Raw genomic sequence first — 15,186 nt, forward strand, 5'->3', positions numbered from 1 at the left:
TCCCATCGACAAGAAAATAGTTACAGCTCCGGTTCGTTTGATTGAATGATCGACGAACAAATTTTCAGGCGTAATTTCGTCGTTGCTTTAACTTATTTTATTTAAAATTTCATTTCCATTCGTCGAAGATGATACAAATAAAATTTTGGGCCAACAGGCAAATTGTTATTCGTCATAGTTTAGTCAGTTCCATTTCTACAACGATCTCTTCGCTTGAAAATGTGTCTTCGTTGATCGAACGTTTTCAATATCATTAATTCGTGGACAAAAATAAAAATTAGGTTAACATAGTATACGCATTAACAGGTTTATTTTAATTTTCCAAAATACAATTTCTCAAATTTCAAGACAGATTTTTAGAAAATTATTGGACTGTCTCTGAGACAGTCCATCCAGGAAATTATTATTTCTAATCTCTTTACAGATTTTTCTTAGTTGAAGATTTAAATATATTTTTCAACGTGATACAATGTTTAGTTATTATTGATAATTTATTGTTACATCGATGTAGATGATTTCTTGATTGGATCGGACACAGTACCAATTACCTACCGACAGGCATTGTTCCCTGATAATTATTCGAATATCAACCTGGACAGTGATTAATCGACGTTTGATTAAAGGGCGAAATTAGATGTCCGAGGATTATTCTCGCGTAATACTCTTAGAAACCTCTTCCACGAATAGGAACAAATAATTAAACGCGATTCTGATTGAAATAAAATTCTATCCGCTCCCTCCACCCTCCCGCATTGGTGTTGGTGTATCCCATTTGAGGTGTTACCGTATAAACTGGGTATTTCATTTAGCGTGGTAACGTTTCTGTCGAGAAAACACTGTGTAAATTGGATTTTATGAGGGATAGATGCAGCACGTTTCGTAAGTGGGAAATATTTTTCCAATGGATTGGAAAGTTTATGGCAGACGTGACGTGGATGTAAATTGGTAGAACGCGATGTAATATTTTCGTTAAGTTTCTAATGACAATTTATCGTAGGATTTTGTAGAAAAGATTGTAAGACAAACATGTCAATGGCATTTAAACATTAAAGTTTTAACAATTTTCAAAAAAATGAAAAACTTCAGATATATTTCAGGTCATTCGTTTAGAAACGAATTACATAGTTTGGTCACATTATTCAGTCTATTTAAAAAGTCAACTTTCTGCTCAACTTTGCTCTCGATAGAAAGCCAATCTTCTACCACAAACATTTTGATTCGAAAACGAAACTAAAAATTCCAAAACGCAGCTATAATTGAAGAGTAACCTGATCTTTCGTTTTCCTGGAAATTCCTGAAAAAGAAACAGCGCTAAATTTTTGCTGCGAAATTTATTCCTCGTATCAACGCCGAACCAGAATCCAATTCTTTATCTGTAATTAACGATATCGATATAGGAGAATAACGCAATTTTTCGCGTTTCTCGGTGGAAACCGGCGTTAAATCTTCCTGCAAAATTTATAACATTAACATGGCGGAATATCCTCGAATTTATAACGTCTCTCGTTTCTCCATCGCCGTTAAAATCGCCGCGAAAAATAAATGTAAACTGGAAAAGTAGAACGAAAGAACCGAAATTAATCGTTGGCAAAAATTTCGAAAAATCCACGGAGAGGAGAGAATGATTTGTACTCACGGACCATTGAAAGACGGTTAAAAGCGCCGTGACTTCCTCCAAGTCTCATTTCCCCTTGCTAACGGCTTCAAACGCGAACTTATCGAGAGCAAAGGTGGATGAGTTGCCGCGATGTCGACGCGTAAAACGAGGATTTCCATGGAAATGGAAAAAGTTCCAGGTGGCTTGAACTCTGGGTGTTTAAATTTGGAACGTCTTCATGGGAGGTCGTGGCAGATTAACTGTGAACCGTTGATGGATAAACGGGTATCCCGTTGGGATATGAAACATGCCGCATTAAAATTAGAAAGTCTGTTTCATTGGCCATCGTAAGTTATAAGATATATGGTTATATGACTTAGTTCTGCACAGTCTATGAATAACTTGTTCAAGCGGCGTCGGCGTATCGCAACTTTTAATATGTTTCACAACGCCTAACAATTTTTCTTCGTAGAAATATCTCGCAGAATATGCATTTCTATGGATATTTATTAAAATTAACATTTTTTTTTTTTGATAAATATATCTTTAGATTCTTCTTGTACGCAGGATTTAACGTCGCGTCAACTGCAGCGTAACAGCTGCTTATTATCAGCGTCGACAATGTGAGCGGCGAGAGTACTACTACTTAGATTTTCTAAATAGCGAGACGTCTTTCAGTGTGAAGGAAACGCTTGATATTTGATCTTTATCGCAGAGATCTTCGTTCAAAGATTCTTTGATCTGGTATTTGTTGCCAGAGTAATTGTATCTCTAGCAACGTGGAAAGATGTGTTTGACAATGATTTGACGAACGCAGGTTTCGCAGTTTGCTGGGTTAGATCTAGAGATTGCATATACGCGTGCGAGTTTTTCTGAGAAACCTGTGACCAGTTCTAAGTCTGTTTGGTACAACTTGGTCGTCGACGATCGATGTTCCTCGTAACTAGGTTCTGGTAACTTGTTAAAAGGCTGTTCGTTGATTTGCAGTGCGTATGAAACGTACTTTGTCGTAAAGTGTGTTTTGTTTTACGTAAAAGAAATTTTTCCGCCGCGTGTTTGTAAGCTCTGGTTCATGGAAAACGTCTTCCATCGGAAAATTTTCAGTTTCGCGCAAACCTTTGCATATTGTTCATACATATGGAAATGGGAAAATAAGAGAACTTTTTTCCAATTTATTTAACTTTAAATGTAAATGCGAAAAGTTGTTAGTACAAGCTTAATATTGGAAAAGAGAAACGTCTAAAAATAGGAGAGTAATAAACGAATCTGCAAAGTATGTCAATTTTAGCTTTTCAATGCGAAAGTCTTCTACCGATATCGCGAAAAAAGGAACGTCAATATTCGATTAAACTGCGATCCAGCTTACCAACCGCGCCGACCACAAAGGCAGTAAAATGTAATAAAATGATTAAAAAATCCCAGAAATACTGCGAGGGGATGGTTTAATGCAGAAAGGACCCACTCATAATCAAAAAGGGACGAAATAGAATTTCCCGAATATCTTCCCACGAATTATTCTCGCGGTCCCGTTCGCTAACTCTCCATTAAACCAATATATTTCATTTGCAATATCTTTCAGTCAGTCCATGTTACCAAAAATCCTATTTTACGATATCGTAGTTACTTGATGACGTTCCAGCGCATTATTTGGTAATAACCGTGGTGCAGGTAGTAAACCAGTAGAAAGAAAATTCTTATTTCGAAAGCCAGCGAATGCTTATACAGCTTGGGCGACGCAATCGTTTCGGGCTATAACTCTGTTACCGGTGTAGTTGCTGAAAAATGTCGAAAGAGAAAGACGAATGGTGCAAAAAGTAATAAATTTTGTTTAGAACTGCGATCTACGATTGCATTATTTCCAGAAATTGAAATGTACACTTTTTTTCGTACAGACAGATGCCTTCTCGTCACTGTACGTGGAAAATCATCGCGGTGAAATGGTGAAAAAATAATTGGTTATGGAGATATTTAAAAAAAGACGTCCTTGTCGAAGAAAGAATCGCGTGGCCCATGCTGTATATTCGTTGGATATCAATGTCAAGCTTAAATCCGAGTTTGATTTATTTACAGAGAGACGACTTGTTTCCGGGTTAGTCTAGGGAAGGTAATTGAAAGTTGGTAATAGTTTCACTTGCAAAGGAACGAGATATCTGCTTTTTTTAAGCCACAGGAAGCTTATGTTTTTGCTTCAAATCGATGTTAGATTCAACTTTGAAAATTGCAACCTGATCAATTGTAAATTTAATTGAATTTCTTAATTTTAACCAAAGGATAAACATACTTAGAAAGGATCACGTTCGGTATAAACGAAATACATCAAAGATCGGATAAATTTGACAAAAAGTAGCTCCTCTACGCTTTGAGAATTCTTTCGTGAAGAAGGAATATTCCCTCGAGAAGCGGCTTGTCCCTCGATGAAAACCGTCAGTATGGTATTTACGCGCGGCATCGCCTTCAAACTCACGGCGAGCTCTTTTTTTATAGTCCGCGGGAGTTACCGAAACCGTGACATGAAAGATGCATACACGTTTCGCAGCCTCCCTTTGCCTCTTTTTTCTTTTCGCCATTTGTAACAGCCTTTCTACGAATTTTACGTTGCGTGAAATATTTTACACAGTATGCGAGCGAGCGTCGCTTGGGAATTACAAGAAGAGAACGTTTCACGCGTATCTATTTCCTCTTTCCACGTTTCCAATTTCTCTGGTAGAATTTCGCGCGCAAACTTGATGTCGAGGGCTTTGGTAAAAATTGATAATTAATAACTTGTAATTGAGATTGGTAGGTTAGTTGAAAGCCGATACGACGATTACGATGAGGAGAGAAATATATTTTAGGGGATATTCGGCCTAGAAACATAATACTGAAAAGAAATTTGATTTTATGAAAGTCGATGATAGCTGGTAGCTAAGATTGGCTGTTGTACCGATCAAAAATTACATAGTAGACGATGATTTTTTAGGAAAGAAGTATATTTTCGTATTGCGTATTGGCACGAATTAGGAGAAATTGGATTTGCAATAGCAAATATTGGTTTCATAAAGAACACTTGTATGTTTCTAGTATCTGTGAAAACAGGCAACATCTGATAGTTGCAATGTTAAATTCCTCCGTTTCGAAACATACAGTGGCGGCCAATTTTAGAAAATTGATTTATTTGAGAAAAACGATTAAAGATCTTCAGAATTTATTCTGTTGTTATATTCATTAGAAAGTTACCGTTAAAGTGGTATAGTTGTACTCGTAGGGAAATAGGAATTTTAAACCTCCTTCTGTCCGTCACTGTACTTTTCCATGTTTTTCGCGTCTTTATCAAAATATATAAATCAACGAGTGACACATTTAAAGCCGCAATTATTGGTGACATCATTCCTCCGACGTTGTTTTCTTCTACTTTACGATACCGCGCGTTATCAGACTCGTTAATTAAATATCCGAACAATTGTTTTCGCGAATACTTCCATATTGGAATTACGTCTCGTCGTTTGACTGTATGTTCTGTCGGAATCTGCCATTCCGCTTACGTAAAAGAGAGGAAGAATTTCAAAGTTTTGGAAAATTTTTCTAAACGACACATCCTCTCGGGTGAAGAAACAAGAGACTGTAGGATTTTTCTTGTTCTTCCTCGTCTAACAACTTGTTGTTCCCTTTATTTTTGCCACGCGCGCGATTTGAATTTAAAATTGATGAAATATTTCTCCCTTGCCTGGTGTTTTGGATTATTCTACCTTCTCCCACGGAATTTATCAACTTCCCGTCTTTCAATGAGATTCCTTTGTCGAGGAGTAAATTTTGATAAGCTTGATATATGCCTATAGTCTCCTTATGAAAGAGATTTTAATTCGCGATACGAGAAAAATAAATTCTACGCGGTTTTATTACTTTACCATGAGATTCCACGGCCAAAGTACATTTTTCTATTCGAAGCATTTCATAGCGTTTGGAAATATAGAATGCATCGTAGATATATAAGTCGCGTATTTTAAAAGAGATATATCTATGACAATGGCTGTTTGATTTATTTTCGATCCGAAAGAATTCGTTAAGTTTGAAGGTAAAATACAAGATATATATATATAGTTTTACTTTACGTAAACATTTACTTAAAAAATAAATACTAAATATTTACTAAAAACGTTAGAAGCTTTTTTGATTGTCAAAAGATGAAAATGTGAGAATTTATGGTGCACAACAGTGTCAATAGCATTAAAAAAAAATGAATTGATAGAATACTATTAAAATAGCGGAATAAAAGGTATCGATATCGTAAATATACGAATGTCGTAGTTAGAAAAGAAAGTATCGAGGCTCTACTGGAATAAAAAATTGGAAAAGCAAGTCCATAGAATGAAATTGATTTGTCTATTTTTCTATCCACCCCTATTCTCTCTTGCAAACGTTGGAAGTCATTAAACGAGCAAACAGTCGCATGAAAAAAAATTCCGTTTCAAGTGTTCCCTATAGACGCTAGGCGATATAAAATCGTTCATGGACAAACGTATAGGCGTCGTAATATCTTTTTACGACTGTTCGATAAATCGAAATCGACGTCCAGCGAATTTTCGTCGCACGGTTATACCAGAAGGGACGAAGCAATTTCGCGTTGAACGTGTACCGTTCGATTAGCTTCGTTTCCTGTTTCTGTCTCGCACGCGACTTCCGTGAGACTTGGCCGTCTTTTTCGCCGAGGCCAATTAAAGTAAATCGCGAATTTTTTTAAGTGGCCACGGTACTTTTCGCAATTAGTTCGGATTAGAGCAAACGAATATTCGTTTCAACGAAGCGTTGTTTCTTTGGATGTCGACGTTTCCTTTTTTTTTTTAGGAAAAAAGTCGATTTTTTAGGAAATTTTTTGAGAAAAAAGAATGGAATAATAAACGATGTTTTGGACGATTATTAGCCGAAACTTTATCGTCGAATAAATGACGAAAACTTCGTCTATTCCGATATCTCTTGTTTTCCTCGGAAAACTGGAAGAATGTCGATTTCTAATTCTAGAAAATTGCTTCCTTTTGGAAGAATATGTGTTTGCAACGATAATATCCCAAGGAAACTAGATCAACTCGAATATTACTGTCACAGAATGGCCGATGAAAGTTTTATTTACCGCTGTATAATTCTGTTTTTCGGGAAATTGGTCGGGCAAATGGATTATGTGGAATATTTTCTTGCGACGCAGTAACATTTTTTGAACACAAGTACAAGTTCGATAAGAAGTTGTAGCACGAAAGGTATTTATATAATGGCAAGAACGTTTCAACGTTGCTCGATAGAATATTTTCTCGCTTTTTGTTCTTCGAGTCGGGAAGAAAATTGTAAATATCCTTCGAATTCCTTCGTAGTTTCAATTAGACGGACGAAGAATCCACGCGAATAGACAGCGCACAAAGCCTCTATAAGAAGATGATAAACTTGCCACTTGTTTTTCACTAACTAGGAAACAGAATTCATTAACAAGAGTCTCGAAACCTTCTCAGAAAGCCACTTCGAAAGGGCGAAGCAAACCTAAAAGCTCGTCGTAAAGAAGCAGAAAGGGCTCGATAAAACTCAGGCAAACTTTTCAAATTAACTTCAGCGAATGAAACTCTTCCTTCGATTCGTCGAGGTCGGACAAAATTCCTGGACAAGAACAACAGCTGTAAAACGGAAGGAAAACAGCGCTGTATATACATGGAAAGTCGGAAAAATGTAATAAGTGGAAAAAGCGTTTAAAACTGTCCGAGCATAGAGCGATGGTTTAAGCGAGAGAAATTATATCATTTATGGAAAAAGGATCTTTCGTTAGATCGTAAGCACAAGATGAATGATTATCCTATTTTCGTGCCATGCGACGTGTCCTTGAAATTGGCGCGCCGAGATTCTGGCACGATGAGAGTGACGCTTCCGCTTACTTCGTTCAGAAGGCACAGCGGTTGCGTGTCCACGTTATCCAGGGCGAAACCTCATCCAAAATTGGTCTACGTCGCCGTTCCGTAAGTTTCCAAACGATTTAACGTATTATTTATCAAGAAAAATTTGTCTTCTTCAAAGAAATAATCGCCATTGCGTTATTCATAGAACTATTGTATTTATGGTATTGCATAAATGATACGTTCAATATTGTGTTTAATATTTCAAATGTTTGTATCTTCGATTTCTGTCTTCCTGCGGAAGAGAAGAATATTTATAGAAAGAATATAGTTTAGAAAGAAACATTGGCCGGATAATTTGGCATTACATCGACAGCAAAAAAAAAGAAACAATTTTTTTTAGGAATGCTGTTATGGACAGTGAGTAGCAGAGACAGTGACGAAAATGAAATTTTAGAACCGATACACAGTAGGTGCAAAATGAGAGGGAGGGGGAAATTGGCTAGGTATTTTGGCATCGTTATTCGTAATTAAAATAATATAATTGAAGCTGTTGTATGAAACGTATGTATCGGTGAACAAACGTGAAATTCATTTGTACTGCGTTAGAGAGTTCAGTTAAAGACCTGATCCTTTGGCCTTTGCTGGCCAAAGAATCCATTAGGAAATGAGCTGGAAATAATGAGCAGACCAATGATCCCTTTTAATTAGTCGTAAAGCGATCTAAGAGCAAGGCAGAGAATAGAAACTATACGAGCAATTAACCTAATCGAGAACGATTCGTGATCGAAGGAGATTCATATCGTAGTTTCACCCAACGATCGTTACATTTAACTATCGACCAGGATAAATTGCTTCTGGTTCTCTGTACACATATTTATCCGTATATCGAACTAACCGAATAAATCTGTTCCCGTGCAAACATTAATTTGATCGATTAATTTATCAACGAATATATTATTCATCGAGTAGATATACAGGGTGGTTGGTAACTGGTGGTACAAGCGGAAAGGAGGCGATTCTACGCGAAAAAAGAAGTCGAAAATATAGAATAAAAATTTGTCGTTTGAGGCTTTGTTTTCGAGACAATCGACTTTGAATTTTCGCTCGGTACGCGTCCGGTACGTTATAACGGATCTCACTGTAGATCGTTGTCTCGATGGAAAAATTAAAAAAAAAATTTTTTATTCTATATTTTCGACTTCTTTTTTCGCGTAGAATCACCCCCTTTCCGTTTGTACCACCAGTTACCAACCACCCTGTATATAGTCATTCGAGTTTGAGCTTTGCGTCACAATGCACTTGCCACGCCAATCGATAGCGTTGCCTTTAACCATTACTCAATGTGTTTTACATAACGTGTTACGGGTGCGGCAGCCGCGAAACGGAAGTGGCTTTTAATCACTTTTTTATTGGCGGCCCTGCTCGAAAAACCAATATTAGCTGTTGAGGCTTGGCCGTGCCGTAGATAAACGCCAAGATTGTCCCGATGAGTTTGCCCAGGCAAGCATTCCTCGCAACAGGTCTTCTTTCAGCTGGTTCATGTCTAGAAACAATCTCTTTGAAGATTTCTTTTTATAGAATTTTTCCGTCCGCAGGACTTGCTGCAAAATAATGAAATGTTCGGAGCAATTTTTAATAATTATCATTGGGTCATGCGATTTCGATTTCCGCAATTTTACGATCAATTATAACGAAACGTTTATCACTTCGCAGGTTCTGATCTTTTTGTTGGTTTATTTAAAGTGTTATTAGCGATGATTTGGTTAATGCTGTCTGTAAGACGTCTGAAACGTAATATAAGGTAGTCGAGTGTGTATTTAGATTGAAATACGAGAGTTAAACGTTGAAAGATTGGAGAGCAAGTAGAGTCTGGCGTTAAGTAGAATTGTCCGGTCGTGGCCAGACACATACTCGGTATCTCATATGGATTTGTAAATTGCACGGACTAGTTTTAAAATTCTCTTCACTGGTTTTTTTAAGATTCATAACGATAACACGGATTGTTTAATGTTAACAAATATTCCTTGAATATTCAACTTAACTTCAATTGTTAAATATTACATGGGATTAATATTAATGATCCTAGAACCTTGGAAATTTCTTCCTTTCTTCTTAATTCTCTATGCAACGTTGCATTAACTGACAAATTTCATTTCTTTTTATTTAATTCGTAAAAATCGTAGAAATTCTCTTACAATGTTTCGAAGGGATTTAAATAAAATTATTAACGCTTATTAACGAAAAGTTGACAAACTTACGTAACTGTTATTTAATAAAAATTATAACAACTTGGCCGTTAAAAAGAATTCGGAGTGAGACGAAATGAAACAAGGGACGCTTATTGGCGTTCTCTGTCTCTGGTCACTATTTAGCGATTGAATAGCAAGGCCGTGGAATTAATCGTAGCTTACATAATGACACGTAATGACGATTATCGAGAGCAGGAAGACGAGACGTGGTTTCTGGTCAACACCGACGATCATGTGAACGAAAAAATGTTAATCAAGCCATTTAGTTAATTAGGCCCGTCTAACGAGCAAATTGATAACGATCACGCCGATTACTATGACGGATAATTATTTCATGACACGTTCGGGCGCAGTTTGTCTGAGAAGATCGGAATTAGATTCATCTCCATGAATTTTCATTTCGTTGCGTGTAATTTCTGTAAAATTTTCATTAAAATTGCCATCTACGCGTTTTGAATTGTTAATCAGCTGCTCTCTGTATAATTTTTTTCTTCGTCTAGTTACGCTGTCTGGAATTTTAAGAGACGCTTCTGTACTCTGGTAGTTTGATAATAGATGCGAAACGAACGAATTTTCCTCGAATTTTCGTCGTGCAAAGTTTCTGAGAAATTTAAATTAATTTCACAACGCGCTTTTCGATTCGTCTTCTAATTCCAGCTTTCTATCGTTTTAGGTAAAACGTTCAACCTTTTCGATTTACGCGTTTAGAATTATTCCGGTAACTGCACTGTTATTATCCTTCAACCAACTTTTACTTTCCAATCTCATCGACCAATTTTCATAAATTTGGTTCCTTACAAACAAAGTGGACGTATAAGATATAGTGTATTTTTTTGCGATAGATGAACGACAGGACATGAAAAATGTGTATCCATGTAACGTGTAGCTTAACCACGTACATTTGTCGAACGTAGCCCGAAGAAAATTAAATTCGATGCCTGTTGGAGATGCAAGGAGACACCATCGTTGCTATAACGAAGATATTCGACCAGTATACTTTAAAAGCTATTTATATCGACGATATGCAACGACGAAGATGTGTTGCTCTTAGAAGCTTCGTAACTTGCTGAAAATTCTAATAGAAGTTTGTTGCGAAAGTTGTGCCTGAAGACAAAGTGTATACAGTCTGACTTGAACACTATATGTTAATTATTTTCTATGTTGGGTAAAATAATTGCTGAACTTTTCGTAACAGGATATTCTCGTTTAAAATAGCGTGTTTTCATTCTATTTATTTTAATTTAGATAGTCCCTGGTAACAAATATGATGCTTCCGTTTAATTTTGACCAAATGTCGAACACGACTCTACTTTATTAATTAAAAATATTTCAGTTGTTAATTTAATCATTCAAAAAATATTACAAATTTATTCATCTGCCGAAGCTTCAAATTTGTAATCTCGTGTCATTGCAAATTTCTCATAAATCAGTTATAACCGAATCGAATGCATTAGGTGAAAATTACACGCCAAAATCATTCGTGAAATAAAAGAAAGAAGTATGTTTAAGAATTTGTAAAAATTATCCCTCAAAATTTGCATAAAGTAAGAGGAAAAACAAAAGAAAATATGCTTAAGGATCGTTTTCTTTTCTGTTAACAGTTTCGACGTGGGAAATGGAAGCTCAAAGGCAGACAGCAGCGCTACGGGCGACAACGCATCGCAGAATCCAAGTTTGGTGCTGCAACAGCCACAACGACGAGAAAGCTTCCTGTATCGCAGCGACAGCGACTTCGACATGTCACCAAAGTCGATGTCTCGGAACAGTTCGATCGCAAGTGAAAGGTGAGCCTATGAAACTATGCTTTATGCTTTAGGTCCTTATCTCGACTCGAGGAAAACATTTTTTATTTTTTAATCTTTTTCTCTGTGTCGGGATAACGGAGATCTAACCTTGTAAATAATGAATTGGGAATGTCGGATTGTTGATACGGTGTTCGGTTTGTGATCGTGATTGTTCAGCTTCGATCAGATAAATTTTCCATCTAATAGAAACTGCAGACCTCGTTATGTAAATTGTATTGCAGTAGAAATGATCGGTTATGGTCAGACACCGGATACTTTGCATTTTGATCGAACGAAATACAGCAGAATTTTTATATTTTCGATAACGAATGAATTCGTTGTATAATCACAATTTTCTGGGCTTTGGAAACTCGAGTAAATTATTCGTAAATTGTTTAATTCGGCGTAGAAGATATTTGGTTTCGTGAGTTTGCATTTAAATATCTCGAAAGAAGTATTAATAATAGGTAGAATTAAACAACGGATCATCAAAAACTTCTAAACTCATTTGCTACTTCATCCGATAGAGAAATAATGTTTCGTCTAGAATTAATTATGTATTTACACTGATTGACGTATTGAAGTAATCTGGCGATTGGCGCGCGGTCGCGCGAAATTCCTAATTACTGGTTATTCAACGGCAAACTATAGCTGGTAATGAAACGAACTTGGTATAATTTACGCCCACGTGAATTACGAATTCCTCTTGACACGATGCCGTTAATGAAGTCATTTGTAAACACGACCGTGATAATTGGCCTGTTGTAACGTAATGCGCCGCCTGTTCATGAATAATTGAACGGAATTAGATATCGAACGTTGGATTTGCGTGTATCCACTATTATTTTATCGATTGATTAAACTATGTAACTCTCTTAATCGTTAGAATCAAACACTGTCCTGGGATTAATTGTACGAAGCAACTTTGTATAACTTGAATCTGCATTATCGGCTATTCAAACTTTATTGTACCGACCGTAAATGTAACTTTAATTATGTCGGTAATGTAGATTGTGCCGATAATCGTAGTTTCAGACGCAATTGACTGAATTTATCGACAATGATAAAGTAGGAATCGCGTTGTTTTCATGGTTATGCCATGTTGAGAGCGTCGTGAGTATTTCAATGAACCGACGACTGGTTTGTCGGTATTGTAAAGTATCTTATGAGCGGTATATCGAGAGAAAGGATAAGACAAATACATACGGTAGTCAATTTTTTGAATATCTGACCATGATCACGTTAATTCTACTGCCTCCAAGATAAAAATTTCTTGCCTTACAAATTTTTATATCCAACCACGCATGTGTGAAACGTGTCTTGCATTCGAAAAGAGTTCACTTAACAGAATTATCACTATAATCAGGAATAATATTCTACATAGAAATCTTTATTCTTCCGCAATTCTGGTTTTTGAATATAAATAATCGAATGATGCATCCTATCACAGCGTATTCGTGCCAATATTAATAATTGTGCAAGAACAGTCTGCGATCTCTCTTCCTCTTAGTGTAGCTTGATAAAATATCGTAGCTTTCTATGGTGTTGATGCTTAACATATGTTTCTATCTTCTATTTTTTATTATATCACTTGTTTGTAGTCTTTGTATATAAAATTGCAGCAAGGTTGTGAAAATATATTGCAAATGTCTTGCAATAAAAAGAAATATACTCCCTGCTCTGTTAAACAAGGATGAAAATCCTGAAAAACTAAACTGCGTGGAAAAATCGATAGAAAATGTAATACCTGTAAATTGGACAAATTTCTATATACAAATTTTTAGATTACAATTCATTTCTACAAAAAAAAATTTGGAAAGATATTCGTACGAAAATTTTTAAGTTGGTAGTTTTTCGTCTTCCAAAGATTATTTTCCATAATATAATCGATCGTAAAAATAATAAAAATTCTTTCAGAGATATTTTATCTTTTTATTCCGAGCATTCACGCCTTGTTGCACGCAACGGAAAAGAATCTATTTCTTTTTTTTCTTATTTTTTAAATCGCAATGAACGGGTGCGGGGTGTGATAATGCGAATCATATTTGTGATCCTTGGGTTGCAGATACAAAGAAGCAGAGGTTGTTATGGAGCGACCGTATGTACACGATCCTATTATATATTATATATCAGTTTCTCTCGTTTCACTTCACATATACATCTAGCCACAGAAACACACTTACAAAACTAATCGACACCCCTCGCCACGATAATTACGATCGCTATTAAATCGATCCGATTCGATTCGATTCGCTGCCTCTTTAACCGCTTCCTTTTTCTCTTTCTCTGTCACACACATATAGCGAACGAAACAGGGGTTGGCTAAAGTGCATGGAACCGTTCGCTATCCGAAAGAAAAGAGAAAAAGGAAAAGAGAAAAAAAGAAATTCTGCCATATACATATATAATTTTCGAGCTGAGTAGTTCAGTTACCTGTTGAGTTACTTTGTGGCGTGCTTTCAGTCGATTTTTCTTTGCCATCATCTTTGCTTTCGTTTCAATAATTTGGTAGATTAGAATCGCGATCTGTTGTGCAGGAAATAATCAGTTCATTCGCTGAATAATTCTCACTGTTATCTTAATTATTTTTTTTTTTTTAATTTCAACCGTGTCAGATTTCAACCTTTAAGAAATATTTAAGTTATATCTTTTTTTATTTTTGTACTCTGTAATTAAGGAGTGAAGGTAAATTACAAAGTCTAGAAGGAAAAACGTCATGTTGTTAACATAATCGTTAACCTAATGCGATGTTTTTTTCGAATATTTTGCAAACTATACGGAGTAGGAAAATATCTTTCGAAAAAAAGTTGTCTATGTTTTAATAACAAATTTAACTACTGTTGCTCGAAATATTCTCTCTTTTTTTTCTCAAATAAGAAAAAATATAAATTGCAGGATAATCTTCAGTTTTATTATGATACATGAAAATTTGCAACTCTATCCGCTCTACAATTTTAATTTTTCAAGATTCGTATCTAAATTTTGAACATTCGTGGAATGATTCCTTTCTGCATAACACGATCCAGTTACCATTATTTTCCGTTGTAACAATTTTTTGACGAACATTAATTATACGTTGTTCAAAGTAGAAACACGCAATTAGCAACCGTTCGAAGTAACAGCGATCGATTTCAGATTTCTTATTGGACGTTCGGATCTCTGTTTTCTTTTGTTCTGTTTTTCGGTTTCTGGGAAAGATTAAACCCCGGGGACTTGCGTTGTAAATGGATTTCTCGCGAAGGCACATGGCAGAATCGCGCTGATAAAATCGATGCTTACGAACACGCGCGGCTACACGAGACGATACACGTGCATTGTTCCACATTTTCCCTCCTATTTTGTATCACGATAAACAAATAGCAGAAAGGAATAAAAGGGAGAATTACACCCACACAGCCAAACGAATTCCCCGATGAACGAGTTTGAAAATAATTGGCGTATATCGATTGTACGGATACTTTAATCTTCCTCCTTTGTAACTTTTTTTGTTTCGTTGTTCGTCGTTCTGTACGAAAGAAAATGGCGGGAAAAAAGGTTGTAAAAAAAAAAAGAGGGAAAAATTTGGTAGTGAAATTGTTGGAAAAGTAACAAGTAGAGATAAACGTAGGGACGAGAGTGGAATTGTTTAGGCTGCGTTTATTAACGTAACTAATTAACGGCATGCGACGATTATAGTAGAAGGTTCTCGAATAAAAACGAATTGTCAT

The 15,186-nt window shown here is 36.0% G+C and overlaps 1 protein-coding gene across 21 annotated transcripts in view; it reads left to right on the forward strand.

Annotated features, from left to right (window-relative positions):
- Positions 1 to 15,186, forward strand: part of dnc (phosphodiesterase dunce) — a 396,997-nt gene that overhangs the window by 298,187 nt on the left and 83,624 nt on the right. For 15 of the 21 annotated variants that reach the window (XM_076625387.1, XM_033340659.2, XM_076625395.1 and 12 more), the window contains 2 exons: positions 11,297 to 11,479; positions 13,545 to 13,577. In XM_076625387.1, coding sequence (XP_076481502.1) covers positions 11,297 to 11,479; positions 13,545 to 13,577 — 216 coding nt within the window. Of the gene's footprint in view, positions 1 to 7,071; positions 7,567 to 11,296; positions 11,480 to 13,544; positions 13,578 to 15,186 lie in introns of those variants that run through there. The other 6 variants (XM_033340652.2, XM_033340653.2, XM_076625398.1 and 3 more) reach the window with 3 other exon arrangements.

Source organism: Bombus vancouverensis, chromosome 16 (genome assembly GCF_051014615.1).
Source record: "Bombus vancouverensis nearcticus chromosome 16, iyBomVanc1_principal, whole genome shotgun sequence".
Classification (NCBI taxonomy): domain Eukaryota; kingdom Metazoa; phylum Arthropoda; class Insecta; order Hymenoptera; family Apidae; genus Bombus; species Bombus vancouverensis.